This window comes from Coregonus lavaretus (genome assembly GCF_964263955.1).
Source record: "Coregonus lavaretus genome assembly, chromosome: 5".
NCBI lineage: Eukaryota > Metazoa > Chordata > Actinopteri > Salmoniformes > Salmonidae > Coregonus > Coregonus lavaretus.
In genome coordinates, this window is record NC_139992.1 from 68,150,241 (window position 1) to 68,174,525 (window position 24,285).

The 24,285-nt window shown below is 43.7% G+C and overlaps 1 protein-coding gene across 4 annotated transcripts in view; it reads right to left on the minus strand.

The window, feature by feature from the left end:
• The window catches only part of LOC311130103 (neurabin-1-like), a 38,241-nt gene extending 17,244 nt beyond the window's left edge, over positions 1–20,997 (minus strand). For all 4 annotated transcript variants that reach the window (XM_084162779.1, XM_084162778.1, XM_084162777.1 and 1 more), the window contains exons 1-4: positions 20,763–20,997; positions 18,233–20,206; positions 756–888; positions 456–576 (exon numbers count right to left, since the gene is read on the minus strand). In XM_084162779.1, coding sequence (XP_084018905.1) covers positions 456–576; positions 756–888; positions 18,233–20,050 — 2,072 coding nt within the window. In that variant the 5' untranslated portion in view covers positions 20,051–20,206; positions 20,763–20,997. The remainder of the gene's footprint in view (positions 1–455; positions 577–755; positions 889–18,232; positions 20,207–20,762) is intronic.
• Between the last annotated feature and the right edge of the window lie 3,288 nt (positions 20,998–24,285).

A 24,285-nucleotide genomic window follows, 5' to 3' on the forward strand; every position in this document is an offset into this window, starting at 1 on the left:
GGAAAGGACAACATGCAATCATAAAGCAAGACATTTAAGACGTACCGTATGTTGGAAAGAGGGCGTGTAATCAACAAGGGATGTACTGTAACAATGTTGTAGCAACTCTTTCCTTTTTTCAGTTAACAAATTCTTCCAGCTGGCAGCGCAACATAAGGCCAGATTCCCTGGGAAGCGGAAGGAGCTATTTTCTTTCGCTGCCTCACAGGGTTATAAATACAGCCAGTTGCTTAGAAATGGTGTCTGAAGACCATGGGGAAATGAAGCATTTGTACCCTTTGACATCCCGGCAGTGTTGTGGATCATTGTGATGGTCCTATTATGCATCCAGAGACAGTTCCAGGTGTCTACTGTACAACATATTTTAACTGCCAAGGATAAAACATGGTTAAAACTTGAACGCTTCTGTAAGCACAGTAGTGTGCAGCGCGTTCCCCCAGGGGGCGGGGCATCACCTGCCATCCCGTTCAGCCGCTCCTCGCTCTGTTATGGTCTTCACAAAGATTCCCAGTTTCTCCAGGCCCTGGTCAGCTCCCACTCCCATCCCTATGATACTGATGCCCAGGCCGTTGTCTCCTGTGGGACAAACAAGTATGGGAAGTTAGAATGGATGGATGGGACTGCATCCTCTGGACCCTTGTGATGATCATGATGATGCTGCTCTTTGCCAGGGAGGCCTTGTAAAAAAATCTCAATGGTACTCAGAGACACTTGGATTAATAAAGGAAAGATGAAATACAGACGAGAACACTGACCCTTTTCAATTTCCACAGGGAATACGTCCATCTTCTCCACCCTCTTCTCCAGCTCGTACTCAGCCGACGCTGCCACGGGGTCCACCTCATCATTGCGCCGGTCGTATTCCTCGTTAGAGTAGGTGCTGAACACCTGCAGTGTGGAAACACAAGCACAGAGGGCTTACAACTAGGTTCACCACAGCTTCCCCACACTCCAACAACAAGCAATTTCAGCCTTTGCCCGCCAAAAAAAAATGTCTCATAAATATTCATTTTGGGGGTGGGTAAACGTAGTTGTACCTGATCCCAACACTTTCTCACTAAACCATACTGGCACGCTCTGATAATAAAATTATGTGCATCACGAACAATTACGGCTCTGGACAGTTAGCTAGCTCACAGTGGTAAAGCGCCGAGTTCCTGACATCTATTGCTACTTGTGGTGTAGGTTTGAATCCACCATGGGATGCCAAAAAAATTCTGAAATCTGTACTCACATTTATCACGGTATTGTGTTGGGAAGAAAAATGCAATCATCACCTTGAAAATTAAGATTAGGGGCTCAATTCAATCCAACCCGCATTGCAGTATTTACGCAGTAGCTCTTTTTCCAATTGTCAAATTAACTCAGATTGGTTTTAGGTACTGTATAAAAACCTATAACTACTACCAGGGCGAACCCTCTCACAAGTATGCTTTCACTTTTCAGAATTAGTGTGTGGGCACGGGATGAATATCGTATGTAATGGATAAAACATGTTGGATTAGAACTCACAACCATTGAACTATGAGCCAACTGTTTTAGTGGACAGATCCACCAATCAGTCATAGTGGTTGGGAAAAGATACAACGAGTTGACATGACCATCATTGCCATCTATTTCTTGTTACGATGGATGTAGCTACGGATATAAACTAATTTTTTTCTTTGTAAAAGCACATACTGTAGATGTAAACGGTAAGCAAAAACATTTACATTTGGTCATATTTGGAAATGTGCCTTACTGCCTTTTGAATTTTGTGTAACGTCAGTAGTCTAGTCAAGGAAGCATCATGCTAAATATATTGGCACACTACACTTACCAAGACCATTGCCAAATAAGGCGTGCTGTCACCTGCTTTTATAGAAAGCCTTGAGGTGGTACCACCCAGCACATCTAGAAGGGAGTGTATTTCATATTGAACCCCTCCCTTGAGATGACGTAGGTGCCTCTACATCACGATTTCAATGGTAGAGTTGGAATGCTAGGGGCAAAAAGAGCTACATTTACCACGAAAATACCAAAATATATCACTTCTGCAACAAACTTTTAAAATGAAGACCAGAATTGGCGTTCCACTATAACTAAGCCAAAAACATTTGGTTTTCAATGGAAAAAAAAGTTTTCATTAAAGTTTCTCTGTAATAAGGGCCAGACACATTTTCTGTCTGTCTGTACTCATAAAACTAGTGTTATTCTCTAAAATAGGCCTGTTTTGCTCTAAACTATTCTATTTATCTGTCTCTACTGTGGTTATGAATTTCAATAAATATCAAGCAGACTAGGCCTTGAGGTCACAAACTCTAACCCTTCATTAGTTATCAATAAAAAAGCGCTCCCAGTGCCATCAACAGTTGTTCTCCCTTTGTATTGCCAGTGAAAGAGGCCTCTGTCTCTGTTATTTTTCGGACAGTGAGGTAGCTCAGTGTCTCACCCAGTTTACAGCAAACAGACGCGCTGAGGCATACAAATGCCAGTACGCACAAAGACACTGTTCCAGGGATTTCATTAAGGTTTAAAGAACCTATGACTTCAGCAGACATAACATAGCAGTCTGGTTCAGTCTCAGTTCAGTGACGATGTGGCTGTTTTCTTGTTAGGACCCTAGTCGCACACACATTATGGCAAGCAAAGCACAACCCGTGAAAAGGTAGGCCACAGCTGCGAGGAAAAGAGCAATGCTCTGTGGCAACAGGTGGTAATCCTCAGTGCTAAAATGAAGAGATAACATGAACAGCGGACAGAAAGCCTGTATTCAGTCCCCGATCTTCTGCCCTCTGCCAGCTTTCATCGCAGGTGGGTCTTTACCGCGGCCATTTCTGTGATTAAATCAAACATCACAGTATATTTACTCAGCATACCGCGTGTATTAGTCGGCCGACATGGCCTCCTTCCATAAGCCAATCTACAAAACACTCCAAGGGTCACGTTAAGGTGAGTTTTCATAGCTGTTCTCCTCATTTTGGAGATAACCATCTGCTGGGAGTGACTCAGGATATAGTAAATGCCCACATGAAAAAATACTATAGCATACTATGGTATAAATACAAAAGTATTTACTGTAGTGTTCTTGCGGACTTTACTGTAGTATTCACTGTAGTATTTACAGTTAACTATAGTATAAATAGTGTAGTAAAAGAAAACTGTAGTATACACTATAGTAATTAGTGTAGTGTTTTTGCGGATTGTAGTATACTGCAGTATTTACTATAGTGTTTTTGCAGACATTACTGTAGTATTTACTATTGTGTTTTTGTTGTATTATCTTTGACATAGAAGTGAAACCTACTGGAAAAATATTAAAATAGCAAAGTTTCCATAACCTGTAGGAAGGTAGGTAGGTAGGTAGGTAGGACTACAGGTTATAGAGCTTCTGCTCTATAACCTGTATGGAACACAATATGGTCTATACTTGGCATGTAGGTTTCTTACTTATGGGTGGCAAACATGGGATATGGGGGAGGGAAATGGGCAGGGTATATGCAAATGAAATACTGTAGTATTTACTATAGTTTAAAAAAGTGTCATGTTTCTGTGGACATTCCTGTAGTATTTGCTATAGTATTCTACAGTATACTACAACATTATATAGTAAGTACTACACATGATCAATGGATACTACAGTGTGTAGTACAGTATTCTACAGTTTACTACAGAATTACAGTATATAGTATGTACTGTAGTATTCTATAGTAAATGTAAGTATTTATTCATGTGGGTGGTACACTATATATACAAAAGGTATGTGGACACCCCTTCAAATTAGTGGATTTGGCTATTTCAGCCACACTCGTTGCTGACAGGTGTAGAAAATCGAGAACACAGCCATGCAATCTCCATAACCAAACATTGGCAGTAGAATGGCCTTACTGAAGAGCTCAGTGACTTTCAACGTGGCACCGTCATAGGATGACACCTTTCTAACAAGTCAGTTTGTCAAATTTCTGCTCTGCTAGAGCTGACCCGGTCAACTGTAAGTGCTGTTGTGAAATGGAAACTTCTAGGAGAAACAACGGCTCAGCCATGAAGTGGTAGGCCACACACGCTCACAGAATGGGACCGCCATTGTGCTGAAGCGTGTAGCGCGTAAAAATCGTCTGTCCTCGGTTGCAACACTCACTACCGAGTTCCAAACTGCCTCTGGAAGCAATGTTAGCACAAGGACTGTTCGTCGGGAGCTTAATGAAATGGGTTTCCATGGCCAAGCAGCCAAGCGCAATGCCAAGTGTCGGCTGGAGTGGGGTAAAGCTCGCCGCCATTGGACTCTGGAGCACTGGAAACACGTTCTCTGGAGTGATGAATCACACTTCACCATCTGGCAGTCCGACGGACGAATCTGGGTTTGGCGGATGCCAGGAGAACGCTTCCTGCCAGAATGCATAGTGCCAACTGTACAGTTTTGTGGAGGAGGAATAACGTTCTGGGGCTGCTTTTCATAGTTCAGGCTAGGCCTCTTAGTTCCAGTGAAGGGAACTCTTAACGCTACAGCAAACAATGACATTCTAGACGATTCTGTGCTTCCAACTTTGTGGCAACAGTTTGGGGAAGGCCCTTTCCTGATTCAGCATGACAATGCCCCTGTGCACAAAGCGAGGTCCATACAGAAATGGTTTGTCGAGATCCGTGTGGAAGAACTTGACTGGCCTGCACAGAGCCCTGACCTCAACCCCATCGAACACCTTTGGGATGAATTGGAACGCTGACTGCGAGCCAGACCTAATCGCCCAACATCAGTGCCCAACCTCACTAATGCTCTTGTGGCTGAATGGAAGCAAGTCCCTGCAGTAATTTTCCAACATCTAGTGGAAAGCCTTCCCAGAAGAGTGGAGGCTGTTAGAGCAGCAAAGAGGGACCAACTCTATATTAATGCCCATGATCTTGGAATGAGATGTTCGACGAGCAGGTGTCCACATACTTTTGGTCATGTAGTGTATGTATCCAACCTATCTAAAGCAGCCTGGGCTGTGGGCTCCAAGGACTTTATGGCGTGTCCTCTCTTCTTCAGTCACAATGTGATATCCAGCCAGAGAGACAGAGAGCCAGAGCAAGCAGCGCAGCCAGATGGGAATTCAAAGCTGCTTTTTACAGATGAGCTCAGATCTGCTCTGCTCTGGGACATCACCAGTAACACAGTAAGCTCGACTGATCACGAAGATGGAGGGACAGTCAAGAATAGAGCAGCCCACATACAGCAGTCTTCGCTCTTCAGCTTTGATATATTTAGGACATTCTGTCTTAAGAACTGCGGGAAACTGCAGATATGTTTGGGTTTAAAAGAGGAGGAATGCTGACGAGTCTACAACTGTCAAAGCCAAAGGAATGAACTCAGTCTAAAGTGGATTCTGTTCTCCCTCATTTCTAAGGCATGGGGTCAGCTTCAAGTGTGACCTCACTGAAATAGTGCTCTCCATACATGGACAGAGTAGTTGTTACCTCATGCATCCACAGTGTCTGGACCCTACCCAATGCCGTCACTATGTTATTACAACTCAATGAATAGCTCAGAAAAGAGGGACCACTGTTACAGTCAGAGCACTTTCATCGAGTAGAGAACACCAGAGACATACAAAAACTGGCGTAGTCATTCTCCAGAGGATAGACGTAAAGCCTGGCATCTATTAACACTCCATGGTTTGGGAAGTTAGATGTCTAACTGGGAAAGACTAATCCTCTCTCTCCATGGCGGTTCATAGCCGTTGTGATCTCCAAGTGCTCCCCAGATGTTGCGAGTGGTGCGGATGTATGGTCCAGGAGATTAAAGCAAGCCATCCTCAGAGAGAAACAGAGGTTGTTGTCTGCTGAGGCTGGCAGAGTGTGACTGAGCAAGGCTATAGGATTATAACTGGATTCATTTGGAAGCTTGGATGGAGTAGTAGTGAGAAGTCTGCATGATGTAATCCAGTAAAGATTTCCACTCTGGGAAGCCCAGCCTGAGGTCTGGATCCGGAAGCGGGTCTGGACTTGAGGAACCAGGCAGACCAGGCGGTCAGTCGTCTCCTACACCCACTGTCTGTGTAGACTACTATGGGTTCTCACAAGAACATTCCCATGTAAACAGATTAGAAACGAAAGGGTTTGTACACAATTTTGTGGTGATGGGAAGAATGCTATTTATGAAGCCTCATCCCCTCCTATAAGCCCAGCTCTATTCTCCTCCTCATTTAATTAGAGAGGTAGATCTAGCTTTTGACCGTGTCTGTGGGTATAATGTTGTCTTAGCTGAACACTATCCTCTGCATCCTCTCCTTTGTCTTTATTCTCCTAGCTGGACAGACAATGCTTAAGTTTGGAGACAAAGGCAAGGCCATGAAGTATTCAGATTAGAGTGGATTTGCCAATTAATACAGGATGTAAAAATGCTCTCTGGTATTTCAAATGAAAACTGTTTAGTCAAAGTACATCAGTCCTTGGATTATCTGACACACACATTTTAAAGGTTGAGAACAGTGCACTTTACAAAGTCAGTATTTACATGAACAACCAGGAAGATCAGTTTGGGATTTAATAGCCAGTTAAAATCCAAACAAATCAATAAAACGAAAGCAGACAGAAATTTAATTAAGGATGAAAAAGGCTTGGTTTTGGGGGTTTACAGTAATTAGGTGGAGAATATGCAATAGAAAATGTAATTGTAGAACGGAGGATGAATCCCAGGCCTTAGTTGGACTCAGCAGCGTTGCAGTGGTTTAGCTTGGCTTCTTTCCTCACACTTTTTTGTCCGACTTTCCTGTTGCCATGGAATACTCCAGCTATTCAGCACAACGTTCCTTTCTCTGCGGCTGAAACCTAATCACTCAAACACTGTCTTGTGTGGTAGACACAAGAAAGAGACTCAGAAATCAATCTCTTTATTAGTGCCGAAAAAACACAGCTTGCTGTTGTTATCACCGATCTCCAGTTACCATGTGAATCCCCCATTTACCTTGATCTCTGTGTGCAGGCCTGGAGGTTGGGCAGGTAAGGGTCACCATTGGTTCCAATTCTGGAGGCCCAACTTTCAGTGAACATCACTTTGCCTACACCGACCAGGACAAGCAGATTCAGATCAATCGGTCAAGCTCACTGCCTTTCCTTTGACTACTAGGCTAAAAGCTTGGCAATTAATGTAGCATTATTTTTAATTGTTTTATGTTGTGCCCCTAAAATCTTTAATGGAGTGGCAGAAGCTGTGAAGTGGCTTGGTAAACAATAGTGCCATCTGCTTCATATTTTCTCTTTCTCCACGGCTTGTGAAAGCCCGTCTCTCAGCACGCCTGGCTTGATAATTGCACGTCATCCACCTTCAATCACCACAGAGGGCTGCTGTAGACACACACACACACAACTCTCCCGTTATCCCTTCCCCCCTAAAACATACCACTGTGGGAAATGAGTCAGCAGCTGAGGGGGAAACTAACCAGAGAAGGCCGCGCCGCACCAGGGCAATAAAGCGAGCACAGAGCGCTGGATCAGGAGGAGCACATTATGTAAGCAGCTCTACAAAGACAACAAATGAAAACATGCTGTGGGAGGGGGAAAAGGGCCTGGTGCGGATCATACAGTAATTAGGAAAGAAAGCATGCTGCCAAGTTATTCAGTCCTGAATAAACCGAGCACAGAATAGGTCCAATACTTCCTGCTAGCATGCTCTACAAAAACATAGGCCCAGATAAACATATACATTGGTTGGATAACAAAAACGATGTCAAGTAGACCTACTTTTGAAACTACCTTTGAAGAAATAAACAATGAATGAATCACTCTGGAAAAGCAAAAGACACTGACTGGCTGTTTAATTGTGACAAAGAAGCCATACCCTAACCCTGTGTTTGAGAAAGTTAGAATGCGGCGGAATTCCATTTTGGAATCAGATACGTGACTCGTTTGAAGAAACTAGGCGTATGTCGCGCGTCACTACTTCACAGGAGCGCCATTTGTTTTTATTTATTATCAAAATGCTTAATAACAAACTTGTATGCTATCTGTAAATAAGAATACAATTGTTAAAATTACTAGCCTAGTTGGTTTAGCCACGGGAAAAGACAGCAACCGTCACGCAAGCCATGATTGGCTGAGATAATGAGTGAGCTGGACATGCCGAGAGATGAGTTTGGATTGGTCTGCCATGTAGCACGCTTCTGTCTATAACATGTGCTGGTCAGTATGTGTAGGTAATACTTTTTAACGCAGCTTTTTTTGATTTTACATTTTACATTTTACATTTTAGTCATTTAGCAGACGCTCTTATCCAGAGCGACTTACAGGAGCAATTAGGGTTAAGTGCCTTGCTCAAGGGCACATCGACAGATTTTTCACCTAGTCGGCTCGGGGATTAGAACCAGCGACCTTTCGGTTACTGGCACTACGCTCTTAACCACTAAGCTACCTGCCGCCCCATTTTGAAAGATATCATGTAGTAGAACTGCATAAGTGTTGCTCTCCACTTTCTGGAGGACCGAGTTTTGAAATCAGCGGAATTAGAGTATGATAGCTAAGGAAATTGAGAAAATTCTGTATTTTGATTGCAAATATGCAGACGGAGTCTAAAAGAGAACACACACCTGTCTCTGGATTACATCTTCAAACTAAGGGCAACCATGGCATCCGTGACAGCGAGGGAGAAGTGTCCATCCATGTATACGGGTAAGAGTCTAGCTAACTACATTTTCAGATATTACACGTTTGTAATTTTGTCAGAAAGTCATTTCAATTGCTAGTTATAGCCTAATGTTAGCTAGCTAACATTGAACCTGGTTGGTTAGCTACCTGCAGATTAATGCAGGGTAGTAACGTTATGAGTTGGGATTATGGTTCATTGTTTAGCTAGCTAGCTACATGTCTAAACAAAATACTCCACTATGCAAGTAACTATTTCAATAGAATGTTTATGATGTCACTGCGACAACTGTCAATAGACATAGCTGGTAAATTCGCTCTGGCTATCTACTCCGATTTCAGAGCACTCTCGTCTGAGTGTGCCAAAGCGCAGAATAACTGACGAAATTTACGAACGCTCAACACCCGTTGAATATGGCCGGTGTCAGTAAACGTTGGCAAAAAAAGCGTAATTTAATTGTTGCCAGTAGCACAGTTGCAGTCACCAACGCTCTGGATTACATAAAAATAACCTAATCAGCTCTGCTAGGGTGAGTAAAATGGTGAGCTGTTCTGGAAGTAGCTAGCAAGCTAGCCAACATTAGCCAGTTAGCTTGGGTGCTTGACTGCTGTTAGGTCAGAACGCTTGGATCAACCCTACTCCTCGGCCAGAGCGTCCAGAGTGCACTCTGAACGCTCAGAGAGTGAAACGCTCTGAATTTACGAACGGCAAATCTGACAACGCTCTAAGTTTACGAACGCCCAGAGCACACTCTGGCAATCCATATTAAATTTACGAACACACCCGTAGTATAAGCCAGCCTTTAGTCTTGAAATATTTGGTTGTTTAGTACATACAGTAGCCTCACATGTGAATCCTTTAAGAGATGGGTGGGGCTAAAGCTTAAGAGGTTGTGAACGATGCTGAATGGGTGTAGACAAAGAAGAGCTCTCCAGTAGGTACCAAAACCAAAACCAAGGGCCATTTTCTCAAAAGTGAGGTTACAAGTTTATCAACTTTCAAAGCAGAATTACTTTCCCATTGTTCCTCAACTGTGGTGTATGATATACCATTTTCTAGCTCTGAGTCTCCACTTTTATCCAATGTAAAAAAACACAATTTCAAATTGAATCGTGCCTGTTCGGTCACATATAATCAAAGGAACTTGGAGTAGAGACAAGTTGAACAGGTTTATTTACAAATGGCCCGCAGATTCTGATTAACCTCTCGTATCCTGCTGAGCGGCTAAAAAGTCTCTGATACCACTTCATCTTCTGTAACGCTGAAAACACAAGTTATTGATGTACTTATTTGTAATCACATAATGAAACACAGTATGAGTCAATCACAATCAGCCCCAGACTAGTCGGTCTCTCCCTGTGCCAAAGAGCTTAAAAGGCAGCATTGAGGCAGCTGAATTAGTATTCACGCCCATCCCTCCAGTCTCCAGCCCAGTGCTAGCCCAGGTGGCTGGAGAGAGCCCAGATCCTGGCCGGGCCTCACTCTCTTCTCAAGCTACGCTGGGTTGGCTTAAATGTGGAAGACAAATTTCAGTTGAATGCACTCAGTTGTACAACTGACTAGGTATCCCCCTTTCCCTTTCCCTGCTGGCTGGATGAGGGGTGGAGTGTGTCAGACACATTCCTCTTGCCACCAATAGACCGAAACAGAGATAGGAAATGGAAAGCATAACACTTTGTGGAGGGGACGGAAAGGAGTAGCCCATAGCGATAGAGCCTCAACTCTGTATCTGTGCCATTATAGTGTCTGTGACAGCATGGGCAGTGCCATTGAGGCTCTCTCACTTTTAAAGTAGTCAATTTTCTTCTTTAAGATTGGCTTATCCCTGCTGATGACATGGTTGGACATGACTCCAACAGGGTCACCAGGAGGGATCAGGTAATGAAGTTGGAAGTCCCACCCAGTTGACTACATTAAAATGGTGGAAGCCCTCAATGGCACACACCCTTTTGGCCACTAGAGGCCTCTATCATTCTCTATGGAGTAGCCACTCTTGGGAGTCCCCCTGGCCACAGTGGTGGGGCCGAACGGTCTCTACTCTCACTCGCTCTCCACTTTCCAGGATTCACACACAGGAAATAAAGTGGGAAGGAGAGGAGTGGCAGTCCACTGCTGTGAACAAAGGATCCGTTTCAGATTTTACAACATACATGAGTAATCACACAGCCTCTGGTATGAGGAATTCATTTTCAGGGCTTGTGGGTTAGAGCAAACGGAGCGAAGCAGGGGGACAGAGGGGAACATACCGTCACCACTGGCAGACTTTTGTCCCTTACACAGTCAGCACTAATGACGCTGCTACCGCCTACAACAAGACAGAGATGGCTGATGCCTTCCCTATACATACAGCGAACAGTACACTCCTAAAAGAACAGTGTCTAACAGTATAGAAAGTTGAGACTATAGTTAAGCCAGTAAGGAAAAAGTATTCTAGACATAAAATGCTCTGCAACCATTCAATGTTGAGTGCAGTTCGCAGCACACGCAAAAGTCAGTCAGAAAACGACTAACATATTCTTATTTACAATGTCCTTTCAAAAGTCTTACCCACCACACCCTGTATGTGAGGGAAGGGACAATGTCTGTGTTTACTTGACCGAGTCAGTGCATGGTACTTCCTGTGACAGCGTGGTGGTGGTGGGGCAGAGTGAGAGAGCAGCAGGTGCACATCCTGGTTCCTGCTGCCATTTACTTTTCTCTGATGATTAACTTATTGCCAACGTCTACTCCAAATGTCCACCCGGCTGAAACAACAATGAGCAATGCAGAACAATAGTTAACCCAGCCCCTTTGGACACTGAATTAACTGCTAACTACAGTGTACATAATACCTCTGTACTACACAGTATCTACAACAGGATAATAACACACCTGGCACTTGGGAGTGTTACCGCTCTACTATAATTCTCCAACCTGTGGTCATAGCATTGGTGTCAAGGTGAACCTGAATTCCAGCAGACACATAGCCGGGTGTGCTGTGTGTAAGCCCTGTGGTTCAGTTTGAACATAGCTCTGTGTCACACCACTCCATGATTTTCCTCAGATTAGGACACACCTAGAAAAACTATTCCGAATGTACAGAGAGAGGGGTTAACCCTTTCCTTACCTCTACTGATGGTGCAACCAAATGTTTCAAAAGCTCTTTGAAGTGCCAATAAAAGCAAAGCTATATTACACTGAGCAAAAATATAAAAGCAACATGTAAAGTGTTGGTCCCATGTTTCATGAGCTAAAATAAAAGATCCCAGAAATTTTCCATACGCACAAAAAGCTTATTTCTCTCAGATTTGTTTACATCCCTGTTAGTGAGCACTTCTCCCTTGCCAAGATAATCCATCCACCTGACAGGTGTGGCATATCAAGAAGCTGATTAAACAGCATGATCATTACATAGGTGCACCTTGTGCTGGGGACAATAAAAGGCCACTCTAAAATGTGCTGTTTTGTCACTACACAATGCCACAGATGTCTCAAGTTGATGGAGTGTGCAATTGGCATACTGACTGCAGGAATGTCCACCAGAGCTGTTGCCAGAGAATTTAATGTTCATTTCTCTACCATAAGCCACCTCCAACTTCGTTTTATAGAATTTGGCATTAAGTCCAATCAGCCTCAAAACCGCAGACCACGTGTATGGCGTCGTGTGGGCAAGCGATATGTCAACGTTGTGAACAGAGTGCCCCATGGTGATGGTGGGGTTATGGTATGGGCAGGCTTAAGCTACGGACAACGAACACAATTGCATTTTATCGATGGCAATTTGAATGCAAAGAGATATCGTGACGAGATCCTGAGGCCCATTGTCATGCCATTCATCCACCGCCATCACCTTATGTTTCAGCATGATAATGCATGGCCCCATGTTGCAAGGATCTGTAGACAATTCCTGGAAGCTGAAAAAGTCCAAGTTCTTCCATAGCCTGCATACTCACCAGACATGTCACCCATTGAGCATGTTTGGGATACTCTGGATCGACGTGTACGACAACGTGTTCCAGTTCCCACCAATATCCAGCAACTTCACACAGCCATTGAAGAGGAGTGAGACAACATTCCACAGGCCACAATCAACAGCCTGATCAACTCTGTGTGAAGGAGATGTGTCATGCTGCATGAGGCAAATGGTGGTCACACCAGATACTGACTGGTTTTCTGATCCACGCCCCTACTTTATTTTTATTTTTTTTAAGTATCTCTGACGAACAGATGCCATATCTTTATTCCCAGTCGTGTGAAATCCATAGATTAGGACCCAATTTATTTATTTCAAATGACTGATTTCCTTATACGAACTGTAACTCAGTAAAATCTTTGAAATTGTTGCATGTTGCGTTTATATTTTTGTTCAGTATATATAAAATGATAGATTGTGCAAGAGGTATCTCAGAAAGAAAACACATGTATGTTAAGGCATAAGCCCGGTGTTTTATGTTGAATATTTACCATGAGGCCTGTACTGCAGGTTATGGGATTGCTGCTGCAGCTTATTACTACTGACACAGCTGCAATGGGAATGAAGTATATCCTATCCAACGCCCCATTAAAGCGCTCCGCTACACAAATATTAACAAGATATTTCCCCACCACTGTATTAATGCATGGACTGTCTGAGGAACCTTCAGCAATACAGAGATTTAGACTACAGTAAATCAAGGAGCAGCAGTCCACCCTATTTCCTGGCGTAAACTGTAGGAATTTGAATGAGTGTGCATGTGTTAACAAGCCAGTGGGTAGTATAGCAGACTGAGAATTAAAAAGGTCCAATGCAACCTTAGTGTAGGCTAAATGTCACCTAGTAAGATAAATAAGCTTAACCTTTAAATCAATATCGCACTTCAGGTTGGAATACTCAGCTTCTGATGGGCACAGGTGAGAAGCATCACGTAAAGCTGGGATTCCCCAAGTAAAACACCTGACAACCTCTTTTTTTTATGACGGTATCAAACAGAACAAACAGATCAACTATAGAGTTAATGGAAAATGATGAGAATACATGCATCTCACAAACAATTAGTCTGAATGAATTACAATGTATTCATTGGAGAAACAAACAGTCTATCCATATGTGCAACTGCAAACTGCCTTTTGAACTTGGTCATCGGACATGTTCAGAATGGAAGTCTCCTGCAGCAGCAGCTTGACAAAGATGACCTTTCTTCCTCAGATGACAGCTCCTCTGTACAGGCTCAGGTTGCACACAGAGACCTAATCCTGCTGCAGGCTGGAGCAAAAAGCACTTCATCTCTCCTCCTGATAGCAGGCCAGGGCTCCAGAGTGGTCCGCCACGCCAGGGCCAACTCAAACCTGCACACTGCTGGAGGAAAAAGGATGGGCACGACTGCTGGGTGAGAGAGCCATTGACAATGGAAACCCCCCCAGTCAAGCACTACTAGTAAAGTGAACTAGGACGTCATTCGTAATGTGCCGCTAGAGGTGAGGACAGACTTGTGTTGGAGATGCAATGGAAAGATGCTTCAGTTAGCTAAAGATGAAGATCAAACTGTCAAATGGGTGATTCCACACCAGTGGGAGCAGAAAATATGTTGGGTATCTCAGCTTGTTCAGGCAATTCTCACTTAGGAACTTAATTGGAAGGTACAATATTTAACATGCTTTTTACATTTGTATCACAAACCATTGTTTTTTTCAAATCATGATGAAATTGGCAATTTGAGGCCCTTTTTAAACCTATACATGCCTCCTGTAAGACCTTATGATCCATACATGATACAGACAACATTATACTCCTTATAGTGTGCTCTAACTTATGGAGTATGTCTAGATTCTGAAATACATTTTTCACTGATTCAACATAACAAATATGAATGTCTCCAAACTATCCTTTTGGATTTTGTTCATTTTAAGACATATTGTTTGGAACAATATGGTCTACAAGTACATAACATTTCCAGTGGCCTCTCTGCTAATTCTGAAGTTATGATTAATTTTATGAGCACCACCAACAGAGTGAATGGTAAATGGATTCAAAGGGAACTCCCTCTCCTGGTGATTTGCTGAATGTGCAATCTTAAAGGAGGGTTGCCCATTCCTATCAAAGTCACCTTGTCCTAGAGAGATTTACACGGTTATCAAAACGTCACACCAGGGTAAGCCTACACGAAACACAGCCCTTATTTTAAGTGTTTCTAAAATCCCCTATGGGAAATGGTGGAAAAACGATTGGAACAATTTCCTTGTTTGACCGCTAGGTTTTATGGGTATTATGACTCATACTGTGGTACTCTATTTGAGAGGGAAATAATACAGCTTCCATAACTTGACTCTCTAGCCTAGTAAGGCTAGACCTTGGAAACAAATTGATAAGTATTGTAAGAGAAACCATTCCTGCTTGCAATATAATCGTTGAAGATTTGTTCCATATAGTGCATTCCCTTTCGGAGTCAACACATAGCAGGAGACATCTCATCCTTGTGTTAGTAAGAGATACTCCCTCATCACACTGAGGGCTTAGTCCTAACGTGGAGACGCCCTCTAATCTTAGTGTTATCTGGACAAAAACACTGGTGATCATACATTTATCTTTCTTTATTACAGGAGTTTAAGAAATGCATTAATTCATTAATTACTGAAACTGTTTTTGATTATGGAGTTTGCAATGGTTTGAATTCCCGAACAAGTTTGTGTATTTGTCTTCACTCACACCGTTGCGATTCTCACTTTTCTATATGTATTGCAATTCGATACTGCGATTTCCTGTTCCAAACATATTGCTCACTATACACAGTGAACAAAACCTTAGGAACACCTGCTCCTTCCATGACATCCTGACCAGGTGAATCCAGGTGAAAGCTATGATCCCTTATTTATGTCACTTGTTAAATCCACTTCAATCAGTGTAGATGAATGGGAGGAGTCAGATTAAAGAAGGATTTTTGACAATTGAGATATGGATTGTGTATGTGTGCCATTAAGAGGGTGAACGGGCAAGACAAAATATTTAAGTGTCTTTGAACGGGGTATGGTAGTAGGTGCCAGGCGCATCGGTTTGCGTGTGTCAAAAACTGCAACACTGCTGGGTTTTTCACGCTCAACAGTTTCCCGTGTGTATCAAGAATGGTCCACCATCCAAATGACATCCAGCAAACTTGACACAACTTTGGGAAGCATTGGAGTCAACACGGGCCAGCATCACTGTGGAATGCTTTCGACACCTTGTAGAGTCCATGCGCAACGAATTGAGGCTGTTCTGAGCGCAAAAGGAGGTGCAACTCAATATGTTTTGTTTCGTACACTCAGTGTTTGTCTGCTGCAGAGAGACAAGAGAGAAAATTAGAAAAATAGTTTTGATCAGTCATGGAAATAAAAGTGCTGAAAACATGTTCACTATTTAAAAAGAAGATGTAGAACAAGCTATAGGATGAAAAATACTGGAGCTTCGGTGCAGGTAAAGCCAACTAGAGCTAGCTAACACTACCTAATTTAGTAAAATATAATTTAAAATATATATAATAAATAAACTATAAATATATATATTTATTTATTTTTTACTAATTTATATTTGTAGTCAAAGTATCAATATATTATCCAAAATAATATTGTGATATGTAACTGTACCAATTTTTTCCCCCATCAGTATTAAAGCCGATTTATGGTCATTCCGCGTCCGCATTGGCCGTACAGCATTTACTGCGATGCAGCCTCTGCAGAAGTCAGGACATTCATACTTCTTGCGCTTTGCGGAGCTGTTGTCAAGGAAGTGAGTTTGTGTTTATACAGGATGTACCGCTCCCACCTACCGTCAACCAATTATGTCAATTCGGAGCTATACGGGAGCTGCACAGCGATGCGCTCCGGATCTTGATTTGGCCTCCGCAAGCCTCCGGAGGCTTCGCAATTACACACCCGCTGTACGGAGCCTCTGCATCGCATTTACCGGATAAAGCGTAAATCAGTTTTAACTCTGTCCCTCCAGGATTTCGTGCCGTTCTTTTTTTTATTTTTTATTTTATAGTTGTGGCCCAAAATGCTTGATTTAGCTTTTTTCGTGGCAATTTGCAATGATTTTGTCAAATTTATCAACAAAATGCGCTGACGGCGTTTTGCTTGATTTAACCATTTTATGCGGTGATTGGTTAAAATTGCGAGCCCTTGCAGAATCGCAAAATCCTGGAGGGACTGGTTATTGAGCTCTGTCAATATGTGAACTGTTACTGAGCAGGAGGAAGACAATGTAACACATTGTTGTAAACTGTAAAGCTAGGCTAATCTCTGCTATGTCATCCCTGGGACAGATGCAGCACACCATTGTTTGTGTCGTCCTCCAGGTCAGCTACAGGACCCCTTTCCGAGGACCTCCTCCCTAGGAACCCCTGCCAGGCCGATTGGGGGCATCCACACCCTGAGATAACACACATTTGAGGCTCTGGATAAACATTGAACAGATCACAGGCTGTGGAATGCCCTGAAGTGATTTGTTTTCCCCTGTTCTGTCAAAATGTTGATTAGATGTGGTGATAATAGGAGATATCACCCAACCCAGCCCACTCCATGTTAATGCTGTTTACATGAGTGCCAGTGGTAATGGGGGGAAAAAAGAAAGAAAATGACATCATGTCTTTGGTAATGCCAGGCACAGGCCCAGATAAGAATACTCTCTAGCTTACCATCTTTAAAATCACTCACCAACTAAGCATATAGAAAAGGCGGATCATTAACACAATAGATGGGAGGGAGTTCTGAGGGCAGGAATGTGTTGTTTATTCCCAAAAGGATTTATGTTCTGCTCGTAAAGGTAGAAATTAAATAGTAAAACCAAGATTTCCCCTTACACACCGCTATCATGAAATGACTTGGCACCGGTCTGTAAATCAGATCATACGAGTGAACAAACATCTACACGTTGGCCAAGAAGAGTCCTTACATGTTCACAAGTATGCATGGCTGATTAACAGTGAATGGAAAGAATCCTTCTCAAGGACTAGGCCTACAACCAACCACCTACAAGTCACTGGAGGAGCCATGATGAGGTTGTTTATACTGTACAGTAAAGTCAGGTTCCACCACGTCACACCAGTTCCCTACCGGCTGTCCTCATTCATAGCCCTTATGTAATGTCAACAATGTTTCCAAAAATACCCCTTGGAGCATTCCGGACTAACATCCACAAATATGTCTCCACTACTACTAGCCTAGATCCTCCGCATTGTTAATAGGAGAAATGTGACTCTCAGACACACCAGCTTTAGGCAATGCCTCAGTAATTACAGAAGCTTAAACACCCCAGAGTTTGGGTTCTCATCCATTACACGGTTCGTCTGATGATACAATACTACTACAGCAGCCATAACATCAAAATGTGGAACAAAGATACTCATTTTGTGTATGATCTGTCAGTCAACGCACTAAAGAATGCCCTCCACAAATATGTCAACACTGAGTGAAGTTAATGGTTAATAAGTTAGATCCAAAGGGCACCAGCGGTGACATTGTCCAGTATATTACCACATATACAGCAGACCTCTCTCAGACCTTTTAGGTCTGACAAAAGTTAGCCAGCTACGAAATCCTATTGTAAGGTTTGCATTCTTGAAGACTTGAATAATCAAATAAATTATCATGAACTACAGTTTAGATTAACAATGTGACATTTCCCTTTTTTATTCAATAATACATTCTTACCCGTATCGGTGAAGTTGAGAACTTGATCTTCCTCCGTGGTTCTGGTTCCTCGTCATCTGAGAGTCCAGGGGCCTCCTCAAAGTCCTCTTCATACTCCTCCTCACAGAGCTGCTCCCCCTGCTCTTGTTCCTCCTCCTCGAGGATCTGGTCAGTATCCCTATCATCCACAAATGCTGCATTCTCTATGCCGTACACCACTGGGGAAACCTTGCCCTTGATGCTTTGTTCCACCTGTTCACTCTCCTCCTCAGCAACCTCCTCATCCACCTCTTCCTCGTCGCAATCCCCAGTTTGATTTACAGGACTTGTCTCTTCCCTCCTCTCCTCTTTCAGTTCATACTGCTGCAACTCCTCAACTTTACTTACTTCTTCCTTCTCCAGTGTAATCTCAGTCTCCTTGCCCTCATCTTTCTCTAAGATCTGCTGATGGGGGTCATCATTCTGACTGATCACCTTTGGTGGTGATTCTTTTAGCTCAACTTTGATCTCTTTTGGGGGGTGCACATTCAGCTCCTCAAAAACATTGTCTTCGACATTCTCATCTTCATTCTCCTCGCTCTCGGATGACTCATTTTGGACCACTACGAGCTCAGCCCGGACCATGCCAGGCAGAGATGATGCCTGGGTAGGTGACTTTTCCATGGTGGGACTCTGTGCCACATGCCCATCACTCTTGGCTCTGTCTGAGATTTTTGCCCTGTTGCTACTGTAAACACTACTGGCAATCGTGGTATGCTGTTTTTGATCCCTGGGGGATGGACTGGAGGGTTTTACTCCATCACTACTCACAGATGGTCTACTGAAACCGTCACTGGTTGGGGGGGAGCGCTTGTAAGAGCTTTGGCCACCTGGGGATATGGGCTCTGGGGAGATGGGCTTTTGGGTGGCATTGGCTATTGGGGGAATTTGTTTTTGGGTGGCATTAGTGACTGGGGAGGTTGGTTTGAGAATGATACCGGTAACTATGGAGGTGGGTTTGTTAGTGGCATCACTAGTTGGAGTGGTGGATTTATACAAACCGTCCCTTGTCAGAGACGTAGGCAGTGAGCGATCAGTGGGACTGCATACTTTAGATGACATCTCTGTGGCTTTTGCCCCATTGTCACTGTCCACAATGAAGTTGTCTAGCCGCTTGGACATGGGTCCAGCATTCAGTGACAACCTGGACACATGTTTTGTCTCCTCAGTATCACTCCTCTCATCTGGCCGGCTTTTCACCAATGGTGTAGGACCAGGCTCTGTTTTGATGTTGCTTGTCTCAGTGGACCCCGACAATCTCCTGGTACTTTTCCCCCCATCAGACACACTGCCCAGGGACACCCTGCTTACAACTCTGTTGGTAGACTTCTCCGCTGCGGGTTGTTCTTTGACGCTCCTCTCAAAGAGTTTTCTGGTCGAGCAAAACTTCTCTGCCAAAGCTGCTTTGTCAATTTCGACATCTTCTCCCTTGGGGTTTTTGTCTAAACTTTGAGATTCTGGGCTAGTGGCACTGCTCAAGCTTGTTTTGTGTGTGGTGACTGCAAATGGCACCTTTGGTGGGGAGACCAGCGACACATCAGATTTCACCTCTTGACTCTCTAGCTGCTGACCATCCATTTGCAGGAAAATATTCTTTATCTTGTTCACCCGATTGCCAAAAGGTCTCCCCCTCGTGTCCTCCCGGGTATCACTAGAGCCATTTGCATATGTCTTTGCAGCGCCGTCGGATTTCGTCCCATCAAAGGAGCACTTGATAGCATGGAAGTCCGACTTGTATGCATTTCTATGCGGCGAAGCACTCCTCAGAGTCCTTTCTCCTTTGCTCTCGGCTTTTATCATTTTCTAAGATTTGCAGGGAGTGTCTTGGGAAGAGATTGAACTGAGTATGTCCTTGTTTCTTGTTCCACTATTGTTGTTCTCTCTCGACCAGTGCCAAGGGCCCCGCTGAGATTCTCGGGCGCCCTTACCTCAAATCATGCGTAATGTGGTGGACATCTACAAAGAAAAGAGCAAAATACACGTTCAAAACCTAGCTGCTGTTAGTACTATTCGAGCCTTTCCCGCCAGGACCAGTGTCATATTAACTTCATATAGACCTCGCAAACTTCGGGCAAATTCAAAGTAAAGGATCCCCCCCCCCCTCACCACTACTGTACATCGTTGTAGACCAACTTCTTTAACAAAAGGATATCAATAAATTTAGCCAAACTGGATTTCAAATCATTTTTAAAAATCTAACACTAATAACCATTTAAAACACACCATGCTGCAACACTATGACTTTACTAGCCTACTGTAGGCTATTGCGTAAATATATAATTGGCTACAGTCGAATTTATTGTTTAAACTGAATGGGCTTTCAAGTATGCAATTCTTAACCGGTCAAAAATTTATAATAAAGTCAGTTAAAGAGTTTCAACTGCGTCTGTGAGAAACACGTTCGATACAAAGTGTCTCTAGTGGTGATCAGTTTCATTGTAACAATTCCAAGTAACCGTGAGCAAAACATTTGAGCATTCCCGCACACAGATTAACTAACTTCACATTTTACCTCCTATGGTACTTGTTTCATCGTCCTAGGCGCGGAAGACTCCTCAGTAGGCAACTCTTGTGTAATTTATACTCCCAAACTTGTCATTTCTTCACCGCCATCATTCCCCTTTCCATAGTTTCCCTCCCTCCTTGTACTCCATACACAGACCGGTCGCGCTTAAGCGCGTACCCTCGCCCTAGAGCGCGCCACACGATCAGACAAGCTCGGGGGCGCGCACACGAACACATTCCAGGACTAGAAACCCCCACCCCCTTCTTGAGTGCATGCCGGTTGCGCAGACACATGAAAGGTTTGGGGAATGTCGTGGGAAAGAGCATTACTGTATATTTCATGGAGAAACTCACCTACCGCACTGCTGCATATGAAAGAAGAACTCGGGTCTGGAAAAACTATTAAAAAAATTCCTCACACCAACACCTGACCAATATCAGGTTAGAGCATTGGTCCAGTAACCGAAAGGTCGCTGGTTCGAATCCTGGAGCTGACAAAGTAAAAAATATATATATTGCTCCTGGGGCACTAGACAATGGTGACCCTGGCTGTAACCCCACTCCCTGCTGGTGTCTTAGGGGGAGTTGGGATATGCAAGAAACACATTTCCATTACACACTTGTGTGTAACAGGGCAAGAATAAGCACCCTATGTGTCTTCAACTGCTCTATCTGATAGTGATAGTATTGTTTGGGGGGTAAATGTCTCTCAAGAGCAATATGGATATTTGATGTTTCAAAATGTTTCCAACAAGTGGCTGAGATTTTGCTGAATAATCTGAGTGAGATCTTGTGTGATATAGGCTTGGCATTATGATACTTCAGAACAGCGCCCAGGTGCAATATCTGGCCCCTTGGTCAGACCTCACCTCCCTAAATGGTCACCTGCATGACTCTCTAACTGACAGATAAGTGACACTCAACCAATATACATTTTTGTCATTTAGCAGACGCTCTTATCCAGAGCGACTTACAGTTAGTGAGTGCATACATTATTTTTTCATACTGGCCCCCATGGGCATCGAACCCACAACCCTGGCGTTGCAAGCGCCATGCTCTACCAACTGAGCTACAGCTATATCACACAACCTGATCCTGACTGTGCATGTGTCATAACTTGACTCTGTTCATTGTGTAATAACATTGTTCCAGAATAGCTGACCTGTAAAGTAACTAAAAAAAAGCTTAATAAAAGGCACGATTTCCTCAATGAGGAACTGTGCTGCCTTGCAGAGAAGCCAAACTAGTCTCCCTCATACAAAGCAAATAGGTCACCATCACAGAGCGCTCTCTCTCTCTCTCTCTCTAGCAGCCTAAGCAGTATTTATGGCTGTGCAGTCTGTCTCATAGAAAACATGACTGGTTTTAATTTTAGATGCACTGTCTGGTGCTTCGGTGCTTGCTTAATGAGGATGGAAAAGTACAGTGAAAATGATGAGTGCAGTTTGACAGGAGAACGAGAGCGTAAACACTGGTGGTGTTTGTACAGGTATGGTAAGGAAAGATCATCTTCTCCGTGGAGAACACACCATAACACTTAGTAAATAGAGAAGATTACTTCACACTCACAGAGTTAACTATTCATTGAGATATCTATTGAGGAAAATTAAGTTGGTAAATTAGGCTATTCCAGCCAAATGTTTCCACACAATCCATACAATGGCAGTCATATTCTTTTCAGATTTAACAGTACAACACATTGTAATGCAATGACTTGATTATTATATAGGCAGATGAGTCAATACAGTACCTCTTTCATATGGAAAATGGAGCAACTACTTACCATGCAGCACTTGAAAACTGGTTCCTTCCTTGAGGACAGTAGAAATTTACTTTCATTTCTATGTAAATTCTAATGTGAAAATACCAAGATAGCCTTATCAGGATTTGCTGATGTTCTTGAGATCAGCCACAGACTCACGGAAAGAGAGTTTAGTGACATTTCCCAGGTGGCATGAGGACCTAGTTTTCAAAAATACCAACCAATCAAATAGAAAAGGGGGATAGAAGAGGCCGAAAACAGTTTCAGAAAAAAGGGCTTTGAACGCCACCCTTACAGACATCAATGTGATTTAATAGGATACATTTTTAAGTAGATGTCCAATCCACTAAAGAATAATAATATAATAATATATGCCATTTAGCAGACGCTTTTATCCAAAGCGACTTACAGTCATGCGTGCATACATTTTTGTGTATGGGTGGTCCCGGGGATCAAACCCACTACCTTGGCGTTACAAGCGCCGTGCTCTACCAGCTGAGCTACAGAGGACCACAAAGAACACAGACTTGATACAATTTGTTGATACCCAGCACAGGCCCTGACCACTTTGAAAGTCAATGTACAAGACTAACTAGATATCTTAAAAACGTTAATAAGTGGAAGTTTTAATGACATCTGAATCATCTTTGAAATGTTTGAGTGAAAGCATACAGGCCTCTGCTGTACTGAGCCAAGATTTGTTCAACAGTAGTTATTTTGTAGAGCATCAACTCATGCCCAATGCCGTCTTGGTGCAGGAGAGTTGTCAGACTGGTGTAGGTGGATGATAGGAATCAGGCGCAGGAAACCAGGAGGACGTCAACAGAACTTTACTAAGTCCAAACACAAGTATAAGTCGCCAACCCAACCGGGTGGCGCGAACAATTACGCACGAAATACACAGTGCGAAAAAACAAGGAAAAGCGCACACAGTGCGAGCTCTCGTAATTACAACACAACGAGAGAACAAACTCGAAGAGGCAGGCTGACAAAACCAATCACGCATAACACCTGACCCAAACAAACAAACTAAATAAGGGGAACAATCAAGACACAAATAAGGGACAGGTGTTATGAACAGACAAAACCAAAAGAACAAGAAACATCGAACGGTGGCAGCTAGTACTCCGGAGACGACGACCGCCGAAGTCCGCCCGAACAAGGAAGAGGAGCAGCCTCGGCCGAAACCGTGACAGTACCCCCCCCTTGACGCGCGGCTCCAGCCGTGCGCCGACCCGGAGCTCGAGGACGACCCGGACGACGCGGAGCAGGGCGCGCAGGATGACCCCGATGGAAATCGGTCAGTAGGGACTGGTCTAACACGTCCCTCCTTGGCACCCAGCACCGCTCCTCCGGACCGTACCCCTCCCACTCCATGAGATATTGAAGACCCCCCATCCGGCGTCTAGAATCCAGGATGGACCTCACGGTGTACGCCGGAGCCCCCTCGATGTCCAACGGGGGCGGAGGAGTCTCCTCAATCTCAAAGTCCTGGAGTGGACCAGCTACCACCGGCCTGAGGAGAGACACATGGAACGAGGGGTTAATATTTTTGTAGTCAACAGGTAGTTCTAACCTATAACTCACCTCGTTCAATCTCCTCAGGACTTTAAACGGCCCCACAAACCGCCGACCCAGCTTCCGGCAGGGCAGGCGGAGGGGCAGGTTTCTGGTTGAGAGCCAGACTCGATCTCCAGGTGCGTACACTGGCCCCTCACTGCGGTGTAGGTCGGCGCTCGTCTTCTGTCGACGTATGGCACGCTGCAGA